The sequence below is a fragment of the Puntigrus tetrazona genome, unplaced genomic scaffold (genome assembly GCF_018831695.1).
Source record: "Puntigrus tetrazona isolate hp1 unplaced genomic scaffold, ASM1883169v1 S000000008, whole genome shotgun sequence".
Classification (NCBI taxonomy): domain Eukaryota; kingdom Metazoa; phylum Chordata; class Actinopteri; order Cypriniformes; family Cyprinidae; genus Puntigrus; species Puntigrus tetrazona.
The window spans coordinates 1,233,869-1,247,230 of NW_025047688.1; the positions used below are offsets into that span (position 1 = coordinate 1,233,869).

Here is a 13,362-nt window from a genome sequence, read left to right on the forward strand (position 1 = left end):
TTGTAATCGTCTCTCTCTCTGTTTAGGTGGGTGCGGGAGTTTTTGAATGAGGAGAACAAGGGTTTGGATGTGTTGGTGGAGTATCTTTCGTTTGCACAGTATGCTGTCACGTAAGTCACCCGTGATTGTACCGAACATGATCACAATGAACACAATGGCTCCTTTCATGCAGACCGCTGCTGTATCTTTGTGTGACTCTGACTACATGCTCCACTGCTGCTCTGAGAGGACCCGCGCGCGCGTGTGTGTGTGTGTGTGTGTGTGTGTGTGTGCATGCATGTGTGTGTGCACAGCCTGTTCACTGGGATCAGATCAAGTCACAAGATCTCATTTACAACCAATAGCATTTTACAACCTCATAAGTAACTGTTTTAGTATATTTTGGAGGATAAGGCTGTTATCACACACAACATACTACACATATTGTACGATTCGTTAGTGTGTTTGAGAAAAGCCTCTTAACTCTTTAACTTTATTAAACGTACAGTAAATAAAAGACATTCTATACATTTTTACCATTTAAAATTAAGCCATACAATCCTTTGGAAGATTTTCTGCTCAAGAAACATTTCTGATTATTATCAATGATGAAAACAGGTGTTTGATATTTTTGTGGGAACCATGATACTTCATTTCAAGATTATCAGACGAATAGAGCATCAAAAATAATAGCATTTATTTAAAAAACGAAATAATAACAAATTAGACTTTTTTGTAACAAGTCTTTATTTCGATCAAATAATATAACTAGCCAATTCATTGATTGATTGATTACACACAAAATGTTAAAAATGTCATTACAGTCATTAAAAAAACACTAGATTTTTGATGTTTTGTGTTGTATTTGATGTATTGGATTTTTAAAGTATTACTTTATTTTATGAAAAGATGATCATTTTTGCAGTGCGTGTAAGCAAATGTTCAAGGACCACAGATAAAGTGTGTTTTATGAGGATGTCGCTATTTTGGTATGTCCTGAGCGACTGCCGTTGTGTGTTTGACAGGTATGACGGTGACAGTTCTGAGAACAGCACAGAAAACTCTATGGATAAATCCAAACCCTGGAACCGATCGATTGAAGACCTCCACGGAGGAAACCACCTCTCATCAGCTGTCACAGGCAACAGCATCTCCAGAGCCAGCAGACATTCAACCATAAGGTGCGAACACGCAAACAGGCTTTCCTATTATTACAGCAGAATCAAGACTATGATAGCGTCTGACAGTTCTGAACGCGATATGGTTTGAGACCGTGTGATTTCTGAAAGGCTTTTTTTGTATAGTCATGAGGCCTGTAAGACTTTAAATGGCTTAGGAAACAGAACACAGTCGAACGTGTGTCTGTCTGGCCGCTGACTCACAAAACTGTCTTAGATGGTTTTATTCTGATGAGGAATGGACAACTGACACATCACCATCATATGAGTATTAATACAGGAACTTCCCGGTCTGTTACTGAGTGTCCCGATGACAGGACAGAAGCATTTACACAGAGCCTGGGGGGATCTGTTTGAATGGGTTCAATATGTTAAGCCCCCGCCACTTGAATTGGATTAAGGTCTAACCCTTTATTCAGTAGTCAGATAATTCCAGTTACTAATTTTAGAATTCTGCTCAGTTGTTTCTTCTGGGCTCATATCTAAAGCTCATATATATATATATTCAGAGGAGTTCTGTTAATATATAATAAGACATGCATCTTCAACAGTGTGTAATGACGAAACATGGTGTGATTTGACTCCAGAGTCTCAACCTAAATAAGCAAATTTCGTAAAGAAATTAATGCAGACTTTTTTAAGCATTTAATTAAAACGTTTTGCGTAATAAAGGCTACCCGTTCTACTTTTGCGAGTAAGTGACACCCTGTTATAGTATATAGAATATAACTTGTTAATATAATAAATACTATAGCTATAAAAAATAATCATTCATTCTAATTCTGTGAGAATAAGATAAGTTCACACCGAGCTATAATAATCATTTTTATTTAAAAAGTCTATATAGTATTCATTTTTATTTTAGTTAGAGTTAGGTATTGTAGTGCCTCAAGTTAAACTGTAAATGTTTTATTGGAAAACATTTATTTCTTTATTTGTAAAGTACTTTTTTTGTATGATTTTAGTTTTGAATAGCTTTAGATATACACTGAAAATGAAAACCCTTTTGTCGTTTTAGTGTTTTTAGCTTTAAAAACCCCGATTTCAGCAACTAGGGAAATTCTATTGACGGAATCGCTTCATAACTGTTTTAAAAACCTTTTACAGCTAATTAAAACATACGCAGCCAATCAGAATCCGACTTTAAAGATGGCCTTTCAAGAAAGCTAAATATTTCAACGCTTTTCTTTGGGTGTTTAATTATGTTGTTTTGCTAGAATTCTGTCACAGCTTCCGTGTAATTAATGCAGTTGTCACTCTGTCTGCAGTTTCCTGTTGTGTGTTCCCATCTGCAGCAAAAGGCATGTTCTTTTTGTCCTTTAGATAGAGTCTTCTCTCCTCTCCCCTCCGTGTCTCGCTAATGCGCTGAACTACGGAGGTTAGATTGCAGAGTGCGTTCGGTAGCTATAGCTGTGTACCCCGAGCCTCCTCTCATGTGACTTGCCCTCATATAGTCTGCCAGGCATAATCACTCATTTCGCTTGTTATTTTCAGCTGTTTATTCAGATCATACTGCTGTGCAGTGGATTTATGAATTCACTTCATCATAAACTTCACCTCCATAAATCAAAGGTTCTGCCCACATGAAGTAGTTTTGTTTCCGTGCTTTCCCTCAGCTCTTAGTAATCTGTAATCTTAAATTATGTGCTGTGTTCAATTTTTTTTTTTTTTTTAAGAATAATTCTCAAATTTCCCAATGCCCCCCTGAAGAACACAGACTCATCCACAGTGCCCAAAGTGCTCAGAGAAACGAGGGTATGTCTGATACTTTTAGTGTTTAGGATTAGTTTAAAGTGTTGTAGATTTGTATAGAATTCTGTAGACATAAAATAAAATAGTATAGTGCTAGAGCATTGAGATATCGAGTTGATTCTTGATACCGACTGTTTATAATATTATTATAGATTATACTTCACAGACTTCTAAGTTTGTCTATATTTACATTGTTTATGTAAGAGTTGTTAGAAGTGGTTGTTCATATTTGAGTGTTAATGTCAGTGTGAGCAGGTTTAAAATTTCAAACAATACACTATTTGTTGATATTAATATAAAACAAAGCAAAAGAAATTCATGATAATCTATGGCAGTTAAAAAAAAACCATACAAACGAAAAACACTTAAAACAGACAAAGACCACTTTTAAATATAATGATCACATATTTTATTTTCCGTTACCTCATGAAGGGAAATTGAGCAGATTTCAGATGAAAGACTTTAAAAAATATATTTATTTTTTTTAAATGATGAAAACAAAATATCTATATATCTACACATTTCCACACATTTGTTAAAATTTGGTCTATTCTCTATAAAATGAGACCGTTTTTATCAATTTTCTCCATTAAATTCAGGTATGCAAAAAAATTCAGCAGAGCTCAAGGGGTTAAAAAATATAAGTTGAATGTAAAAAGGTAAAAAAAGAAAAAAAAGAATGCCCTTTTAATTCCAGCAATAAATCAAATAATATCCATATGGGTTTTTGTTTTGCATTTATTGAAAAAAATGTAGAAAAAATGTTAAAATTAAAAAGCAAAAGAGTTAAAATAAAAGTAAGTTGGCCCACTTTAGTATATAAAAGTTTACTTTTACATATAAGTACAACAGTAGTAAACTTTGAGTAGGAGAATTTATTTATTTATTTATTTATAATTACTATTATGGTGGTCAGTGTTTGATTTAGTTGGGCTCTTGGCTATTAAAATGAAAAAAGCTATTTTACTCCAGTGGTTTCTTTTATAAGCATAAGCTGCATGAGCTCAGTGATTCAGGTCAAATTATGTTTATTTAAAACCTTGACAATCTACCTTTTTTTTTGGCTTGTCTAACTGCCTTATAACAGTCAAACAGCTTATTGTTATAAATCTAATAGTCAAGAGCCCAACTAAAAATACAAATTTCTCTTTCATAGATTTTTTGTTAACATCGGGTGTCTTTAATAACTGTTTTAGGTGCCTGAAAACACAGGCTCTTGAACACAATACCTGTATCCTCTCCATATAAACAACAAAAATGTGAATTTATGAAAAGCTTACGTCATGTCCATGAACATTGCATTTAGTTGTTTCTTGATCTACTGGCCTGGCACGCACAGCATAGTGTTTAGTTTTTTTTTTTACTTGATTTATTTATGCTGTTTTACTCATTTTTAATGGTACATTCATTTGATTAATAATTATTAATTATAATGTGTTAATGTATAATGTGTACCTCAAATATATCCACCCTGAATTTAAAAAAAATTATAGTAGTTAAAGAGTAGTTAAGGCCACCTAAAGTGGGACTGTTTTTTTTTTTTTTTTTCATTCTTCTCAAACTGACAAAGGAGACCAGGTTATTTTCTCTATCATAAAACATGTAGCTTGGAGCATCACGTTTTGCAACTACAGAGTACATGTTTAAGCGCGTGTGCTTGTGAAATTTCCTGACAGATACGAGTTAGGAAAACTGCGTTCTGGAAAAGCACAGTCATATATCCGGATACAGAGCACGACAAAGACATTACACACACATTCGATTCAGTACTCTCTGCAAGAGCTTCTCGGTCCCTGTGATGTTCAGGACAAAAGACATTACAACTGAAATGTTATCAGACATAACTTTGTAAAGACATTCGCACGTTATCACTCCCACTCTTGTGAGAGTTAAAAGACAAACCACATCACAGCATTACTGCAGCTGTGAAGTTTCTAGCAATCAGTGACAAAAATTTATATCAGATTTATAATTGGAATAAGACACAACTGTTACCAATCAAATGAAATCAGTGTGTTTACATTGCCTTCACAAAAGGTTGACATGTAGGCAACGTCAAAAAACATTGTATTATAATATAAATTTTTTTTGTACCTTACTTGCTTAATGAATTACAAATGATTCATTTTTTTCAAACCCCTCCTTTGTGTAAGGCTATCTGGGGTGATTGGTGGATTGGATTCATCATGCCTGTAATGTCTGATAAAAGTGAGCCTAGTGCAGCTTTGTGTACAACCATTTATACCACTTCTAAAGTGACACCTAGTGGCAAAGAATGAATTTGCATTTTCATTCAGACCAACGCGAAAAGATTAACAAGTGGGCGGACAGTATGCTAATGTTTCATGTTGACGTGGCTAGGTATTTATTTTAGAATTTAATACTAATTTCAGTGATATGGAGTCACCTCTGTATAACAAATTTATACAAGGTACACTTTCAGATTGAAAACTTTGCAGGATGTTTTCCCATAGAGCTGTATGAAAGCTCATTTTTTAAAAATTCATAATAGGGGCACTTTAAATATGAAACTAAAACACTTTTTTTGGTGTGCATTGCTGAATGAGTTCAGCCTTGAGTACAAATCGTTCCCTCAGGCACTGCTCCTGACATATTGCGTTATCTGTGTGTGTGTGTGTGTGTGTGTGTGTGTGTGTGTGTGTGTGTGTGTGTGTGTGTGTTTTTCAGAAAATCACGCCCAGCTCGTCTTGTGACAGTCTTGAAAAGAACTGTGTGCCCTTTGTGTTAGTTTGTGTGTATAAACCTTCTCTAGTCTGTTTGTGAGGCTGTTTAGAGTTCTCTGTTTGTCTTGTGTGTATGTCTGTACGCCTTTGTCGATGAGTGAGAGTTAGTAAAACGCGTATCTATTTTATACCTGTTTGTGTGTGTTCTTTGTGTGCGTCTGTTGCTGCGCGTCTCTGTTCTCACACATAAAAGCCTTTGGCTCGGGCCCGATGGCTGGCGTGCATGTCAATGACACTGGTGATATGTGTGCACAGAGCGCTTTAACTGCGGTAAGACAATGCAAATCCTCGCACATCAGCTGCTGACGGACCTAAACACAGCACTTGTAGCATTTAAAGAAATGGTTTCAATATGAGAATACATCCTTACGCTCCTGATCCTTCTACTTCGATTTCGTCTTGTGAGTCTACATCAGGACACGATTGTACGTTTGTTTACAAGAAGACAATGCATATCTTTTCATACTTGTAATAAGAAGAATCTTAAGAAGTAGTGATTTGTTTTTAAAAGAAAAAACTACCTTTCAAAAGTTTGGGGTCAGTAACATTTTTTAAAGATATCTGTATTTTCATTTAGCAAGAATGAGAGCAAAGATATTTATATATTCGTATAATTGTTGTTCCTTTGAACTTTAAGTTCGTCAGAGAATCCTATATCATATTTTTTTCACAAAACATTTAAGCAGTACAACTTTTTAAACCTTAATAATACTCACACTTTAGTAATTGGCTGCTGAATATTGATTAAGAAAAAAAAATCTGATTAATTGTTGGACATTAGATACTTTTCAACTTATTTATCTCCAAACTTTTGATTGATAGTGTATGTTATAGCTATGAAATAATACTCATGTTGTTCCAAACCCGTACGACTTTATTTCTTTGGTAGAAAACATAAGAAGATATTTTTAAGAATGTCCAAGCTGCTTCTTTTCTGTGCAATGAAAGTGAATGTGAACAGCTCAGACATTCTGCTAAACATCCCCTGTGTTTCACAGAAGTGATGTGTTCGGAACGGCACAAGTGTGACTAAATGATGATAGTATTTTGGTGTTGGATGAACTACTGATTTCATTGGTTGGTAGTCTTCAGTTGTTGTTTTGCTCTCAGGTCTAACACGTTACCCAGCCGGAGGACACTGAAGAATTCCAGATTAGTATGTAAGAAAGATGACGTTCATGTGTGCATCATGTGTCTACGAGCCATCATGAACTACCAGGTAAAGTTATTATAAGTAAGTTAGTGTGATGAACATGCATGAATTAAAATCAATTGTGAGATGTGCGTGGTGTTAAAAATGCAAGTAAATGGAGCTGTGAAATACAAAGATTATGCAGTGTTTCATTATGTTTTTGGTGTAAAATGATGCATTTGCTGTAGTATTAAATACTGTTTCATAATGTCACTATATTTGCTATATCCAACTTCTAACGCTCACGAAAACCTGTTGACATTATTAGAATTAAGGAAAAACGATCACAAACAGTGAGGTCCAGCTGTTCATTAGTGAAGAGATTCAGGGCCTCCCTACACACACACACACACACACACACACTGATTCATGGAAAGCTAGTCTTCATCATGTTTATGTTCAGATAATAAATCTTGAAGATCCTGCCATGTTTACTAATTAGTCCTCTCTCTGTCTTTTTCTCAGTATGGCTTCAACATGGTCATGTCTCACCCTCATGCTGTGAATGAAATTGCACTAAGTCTGAACAATAAGAATCCCAGGTAACCCATTGAGATGGGGTAAATGTGTGTGTGTGTATCTCTGAAAGAGAGGCTACTTTCCCAGAATCCACCCCTTTAATTCATGCGGGTTGCGACTCCTCTTTCAGAGTCATAAATACTGGCAGCTACAACAACAGAGTCCTTAATCTCACTGTGCAGTCTAACAGGTTTTTACTCCGTCTGTGTAAATGACAGAATTTGGAATAAATGTTGAATATTTTGCTGCTTTTGAGGTCAATTCGATTTTTTTTTATGTGTTTGAAACAAGTCTTGTATGCTCACTAAAGCTGTATACAATGCTGTGAAAAATTATTATAATTTAAATGAACTTTTTCTGTTTTAATACATTTTAAAATGTAATGTAATCCCAAAGCTCAAAGCTTGTGTTTGTCAAAGCTTGTCTTTAATGTCACACGATCCTTCATAAATTACTCTAATATGTCGATTAGCTGCTCAAGAAACATTTCTGATAATTATCAGTGGTTTTTGGCCAAAATGTGCAGTAACATCCTAATTTGTACATCGTAATTCGTCCTATGTTCTGATGCAGGACTAAAGCTCTGGTTCTGGAGCTGCTGGCCGCTGTGTGTCTGGTTCGAGGAGGTCATGAGATTATTCTCTCCGCCTTTGATCATTTTAAAGAGGTACACACACGCTAATGCTATTTCTAACACGCAAACAAACAAAAAAAAATCAACTTCAGATAATTTAATATAATATAAAGAGGCATTCCTTTCAGTTTACAAGCTGCGGTCTGTTTTCCAGAAGTCACTCAATGATATTATGATCCATAACGGATAACTGTACATGTGACTTAGAGCAGTGTGCAAAGTTTTATGCTGACTGTCTTTGTACAGCAAATAGGATTAGACACACCTGTTAAACACATTGTTATTGATTTGTTTTAGTAGGAGGATCACAGCAGCTTCTGAATGCCTTAACATCACTCTGTCTGTGTAGGAGAGATCAAGCTGGTATTATTTCCTAAGGGCATGATTTGAGAACAAAAAATGAACTACTGTATTGCGTCAAGTGTCAAAAGATTTTATTAGAGGCTAAAAGAGCATCAAAATCTCATTTTAATTTTCTCCGGGCTTTAATCTAATGTTCTCTCTAACTGCCTGAGCTATTTCTTTATTGCTCTGCAGGTGTGTTCAGAAGATCAGCGCTTTGAGAAGCTCATGGAGCATTTCAAGAACGAAGATAATAACATCGACTTCATGGTATGGGTTAGACCAGCATCCACACATATACACATTTATACACAATCACGATTATTAATACAAATAGCTTATTGCATATATACTTAAGAGCTTCATTAAAAAGCAACACAAGGAAATAATTTAATAAATACACTGTTTGCGTATGTCAAATGTGATCTTTTTTAAATAGAAATCTGCAGTGCTTTCTACAGTGCAGATTTTATTTATATAGCGCCCATTCGCGGCTGTACAGTTATAAATAATAAAATGAAAGTAATAATTAGTTTAATTGATAAATAAATCGACTTTTATTGGGTTGAAATTTAGCATAGTGTGTGTTGTTTTTCAGGTGGCGTGCATGCAGTTCATAAACATTGTGGTTCATTCTGTGGAAGACATGAATTTCAGAGTGCACTTACAGTACGACTTCACAAAGCTGGGTCTGGACGAATATCTGGACGTGAGTAAACTTAAGCTGCTAATGTCTTCTGATGCTAATGTTCAGTATCGCTCAAACCGTGGAGTGAGCTCTCTCTCTCTCTCTCTGAGTAGAAACTGAAGCACACCGAGAGTGATAAGCTGCATGTGCAGATTCAGGCATACCTGGATAACGTGTTCGATGTGGGAGCTCTGTTAGAGGACGCAGAGACCAAGAACGCAGCGCTGGAGAGAGTGGAGGAGCTGGAAGAGAACATGTCTCACGTTAGTACTGTTTTTACAGCTACGCTCATTATAAACGTCCAATAGAAGGAAGAAAAAAACGAATCATATGAGGGCCTTTTGTTTAACAATGCGCCACCTGCCCAAAAACATGACTTTATGTGACCAGTATTGAGTTCAGCTGAAAGCCTTTCATGATAATGAAACATGATAGGGCCCTGTCATACATGTAGCTTGATCTTTGACCTTTTGTCACAGTTGAGCCATCTGGCCAAAGGATGGCTTCCTGTCCAGAGGTAATTTCCTCATTTAGTGCGGCATTGATTTTCATAGTGCACTACGCAGATTAATAAGGATTCGTGAATGCTAAAGTGATATTGCTGTGAAGTTTTATACTTACCCAACCCTGGCTGGGCTTTACCTCAGCTTGACTTATTTGTGTCTTGGCGAATCTGCGTTCTGGAGTCTTATTTCTTGTTGATTCTTGTTTGTGGTTTTCTAGCTGACAGAGAAGTTGCAGGACACAGAGAATGAGGCGATGGCAAAAATCGTTGAGCTGGAGAAACAACTGATGCACAAAAATAAAGAGCTGGAGTCTGTTCGGGTAAATGATGCATACCAATAATTTCTTGAGTTGCCTAAACGGTTTGTTACATTATGGGTTCTTTGAGTGTGTTACTCATTACTGTATTTCGCAGTATCTATAGAAACTAGTAATGTGAATCAGTATTAGTGCTGCTTTTCAGTTGTTAACAAACTAATTTAAGCAACAAATGTATGTAATAAAGGTTATGTCAATAACAGCAGATTATATTTAGTCATTTAGCAGATGCTTACAAATGAGGACAATGCAAGCAATCAAATTCTGCAAAAAAGTGCTCTGTTAGTAGCAAGCTGCTGTTAGATTTTTTTTTTTAAAAAAACAAGCAGTTAGTAAATTAATAGAGTGCAAGTCTATTTTTTTAAGAATAAAATTAGAATAGAAAGTGCTAGAGTTAGAGGGTCACGAAAGCCCTAGCGGTTCCCTAAACCTGCGCTACCTGTGGTGACAGGAGGTGTATAAAGACGCCAGCTCTCAGGTGCACACCCTGCGGAGGATGGTGAAGGAGAAGGACGAGGCCATTCAAAAACAGAGCAACCTGGAGAAGAAGATCCACGAGCTGGAGAAACAGGGAACCATCAAGATCCAGAAGAAAGCGGACGGGGACATTGCCATCCTGACGCACCCTCCGCAAGGGAACGGGCATCCGCCGGGGTCCCAGGGAGGTGCTGGGTTGTCCGGTGAGGGCACGGTCGGTCACGGAGGGGTGTCTAACGGGGCGGTGCATGGCCTGACCATGCCTGATCCTCCACCTCCTCCTATGCCAGAGACACGTGAGTGACCTCTCCTCATAATAAGTATAGCAGATTAAAAATATTTCACTACTGTCCGCTTTTAGACAAAACAAAACTGCCCCTAAAATTTAAGATAAGGGTGCAAAAAATGCCTCCGCACAATTTCACTAAATCTGTTACTGCTCTTGCATGTTAAAATTGGATTGGTATTCATTTTTACTGGTATTGGTATTGGTACTGATTGAATTATTTGAATAAATGCAAGTCTTTGACATAAAAGGCAACTTGTTACAGTATAATTGTACACTTACTGAGTAATGTTAATTAACTATGTGTATTTACTATAAAGCTATGGATAGGATTGGGGTTGGCTTTATAGCGTTTAACAAAATGAAGTGTTACCGAATCTTCTTACTCTTGTGTTTTCTAGTACCAAACGGTCCATCTGCTGCTCCAGCGCCAGCTCCTCCTCCTCCTCCTCCTCCTCCTCCTCCTCCTCCCTGCTGTGGATATATCTGCCCCTATGCCCCCTCCACCGCCCCCCATGGCTCCTCCACTTCCAGGCTGCGGATCTCCCACCGTCATCATGAACTCAGGACTGGCAGGTAATCAAACCTGCTCGACACTAAAGACAAAACCATAACAGTCATGATATAGTCATTATCACATGCTCAAACTACCAAAACGGTGACATGAGAGGAGAAAAATCCCACTGATTTAGACCCAGATATACCGTAAAACTTCTAAAGAAGCCTGAAGTATGCATTAGTTTGTGTTTAAAGTTCACGCACGAGTTGAGAACGGCTGCGGGTCTCTGGAGCCGCTGTCACACTGTCTCCTCTCATAACAAAACAGCTCAAGCGCTTTGTTATGTTTCCTGTAAAAGGTTTAATGTCTGAACAAGCTCAAGTGAATCACTTCTGTTCTGCTTCAGGTACTTGAGTCAGTCTCTTTGACTATGCTGTATAAATAACATAAATGAAAAAAAATGGAATTTTCTTGAATTTCCTGATTTAAACTCAATTTGTATTGATTGAAATGGAGAAAACACGGATGTCCATTGCACAAGAATAATAATTAGGTCTAGAAAATGCATAGGATCAGACTTTATTATTACAGAAATGTGCTCATAAAAGCATAAAAACAAGCTTTTATGCACATTCTCAAATTTTGCAAGATTTGCGCTACCTTTGAAATCATTTCATAATTTTTCATAGTCTCTAATCACCAAAGCTGTATTTATTTGAAACGTATACAGTAAAAATAGTAATTAATGTAAACAATTCCAAAGATTTATTTATTTTTGAATTTTCAGCATTATTACTCCAGTCTTCGGTGTCACGTGATCTTCTAATACGCTGAAACATTATATTTATCAATGTTGTAAACAGTTATTCTGCTTAATATTTAAAATACTCATTTATTTTAGAAAAAAAGTCTTTCTGACCCTAAATGGTGGTCTATGTACAAAATGGAGAGTATTTTGGAGAGTTTTTAATTAACAAACTGTTTTACTTCAGTTTGTTGCTAAGTAACTACTTTCTCAAATTGATCTTTATCATTGCTTATGAAACAATATATAATCAGGATTCAGACGTTATGCACACCAATCAAAAGTTGTGTTTGGTTTGCTCTTTAACCACGTCTTTCTCTCTGCTTATGTTTGCTCTACCTGTTGCGCCGCCATAGAGGGACCCATCAAACTGTACTGTAGGTTTTGCTGTATCATGTCCTGTGTGCTCAGTCTTGAGTGTGTCTTTGTGTGTGTGCGCGTGTGTGTGTGTGTGTGTGTGGTCATGGTATTTTAGTCTCTAAGAAAACACACTCAGTTCCTCTGTAATCTTGATCTGACAACGACGATGAAGCTGCTTCGCTGGTTGTTCCTCTTGAAACTGAGCGTGAAATCGGATGCTTTTTTGCAGAACTTTTCCTTACCGTTTAAAAACCAGAGGAACATTCTTTAGACCTTGCTTACAAAGTTCAGCAAATAACAGGACTGTAATGCCAACGTATGAGACCACATCTTCCATGAGATGTAAGCTCTTATTTCTACACTCCGCAGTGGACAAAATCCCTCTTTCCAGAACCCAAGCCATGAACCGCAAACCTCATGGAAAACAAAACTACAATTCACATCAGCTCCATATCTACAGATCTATTTGTCTTTAAGTTGCCAGTAAGAACTGCAGAACTCTGATAAACACAAACGCAGTCCAAGTTTCAAATAATAATCATCACAATAATACAATTAAACGATAATCATTTTCCCAATCCGTTTTCAACCCTAAAAGCATCAGTCGAAAGTTTTTTTTCCATATTTGAATTTATTTTATTCATGTTTTTTTCTGCTGAAAATTCCTTTTTTTTCACATCACAGTAAAACAAAGTTTAAATATTTCATACTTTGGAGAGAATCAGCTTGTTATATTAATTCACCTGATTAAAAGCATTTAAAGGAGATCGCGTCGCCCCCTTGAGGACTGAAGCTGGGTGTTTTCACAGTAACACACACACACACACACACACACACAAAAAAAAAACAGGTATGGACAGCATTCACTTCTGTCCCACCACAGTTCTGAAGAAAGCCAGTCTTACAAATGCCAAAATTTTAATAAAACATGAAAAAACTTCATAACCAGCTTTGTTTAGACAGTAACCTTTGAATCAACTTTTGCCAAATGACCACGTATAACTTTTTTAAGTGTCCTGTTATATAAATAATTATACATCATAAGGCAGTAAGACTGAAAATGCCATGCCCGCTGTGTAAGTGTC

At 36.5% G+C, this 13,362-nt stretch overlaps 1 protein-coding gene across 1 annotated transcript in view; it reads left to right on the plus strand.

Moving 5' to 3' along the window:
- Positions 1-13,362, plus strand: part of fmnl2a (formin-like 2a) — a 53,974-nt gene that overhangs the window by 27,677 nt on the left and 12,935 nt on the right. Inside the window, 12 exon segments of the mRNA XM_043229571.1 lie at positions 27-110; positions 1,005-1,160; positions 6,764-6,872; positions 7,311-7,387; positions 7,938-8,031; positions 8,536-8,610; positions 8,939-9,049; positions 9,142-9,291; positions 9,752-9,853; positions 10,302-10,623; positions 11,015-11,084; positions 11,086-11,189. Of these exon segments, the coding sequence (XP_043085506.1) occupies positions 27-110; positions 1,005-1,160; positions 6,764-6,872; positions 7,311-7,387; positions 7,938-8,031; positions 8,536-8,610; positions 8,939-9,049; positions 9,142-9,291; positions 9,752-9,853; positions 10,302-10,623; positions 11,015-11,084; positions 11,086-11,189 (1,454 nt within the window).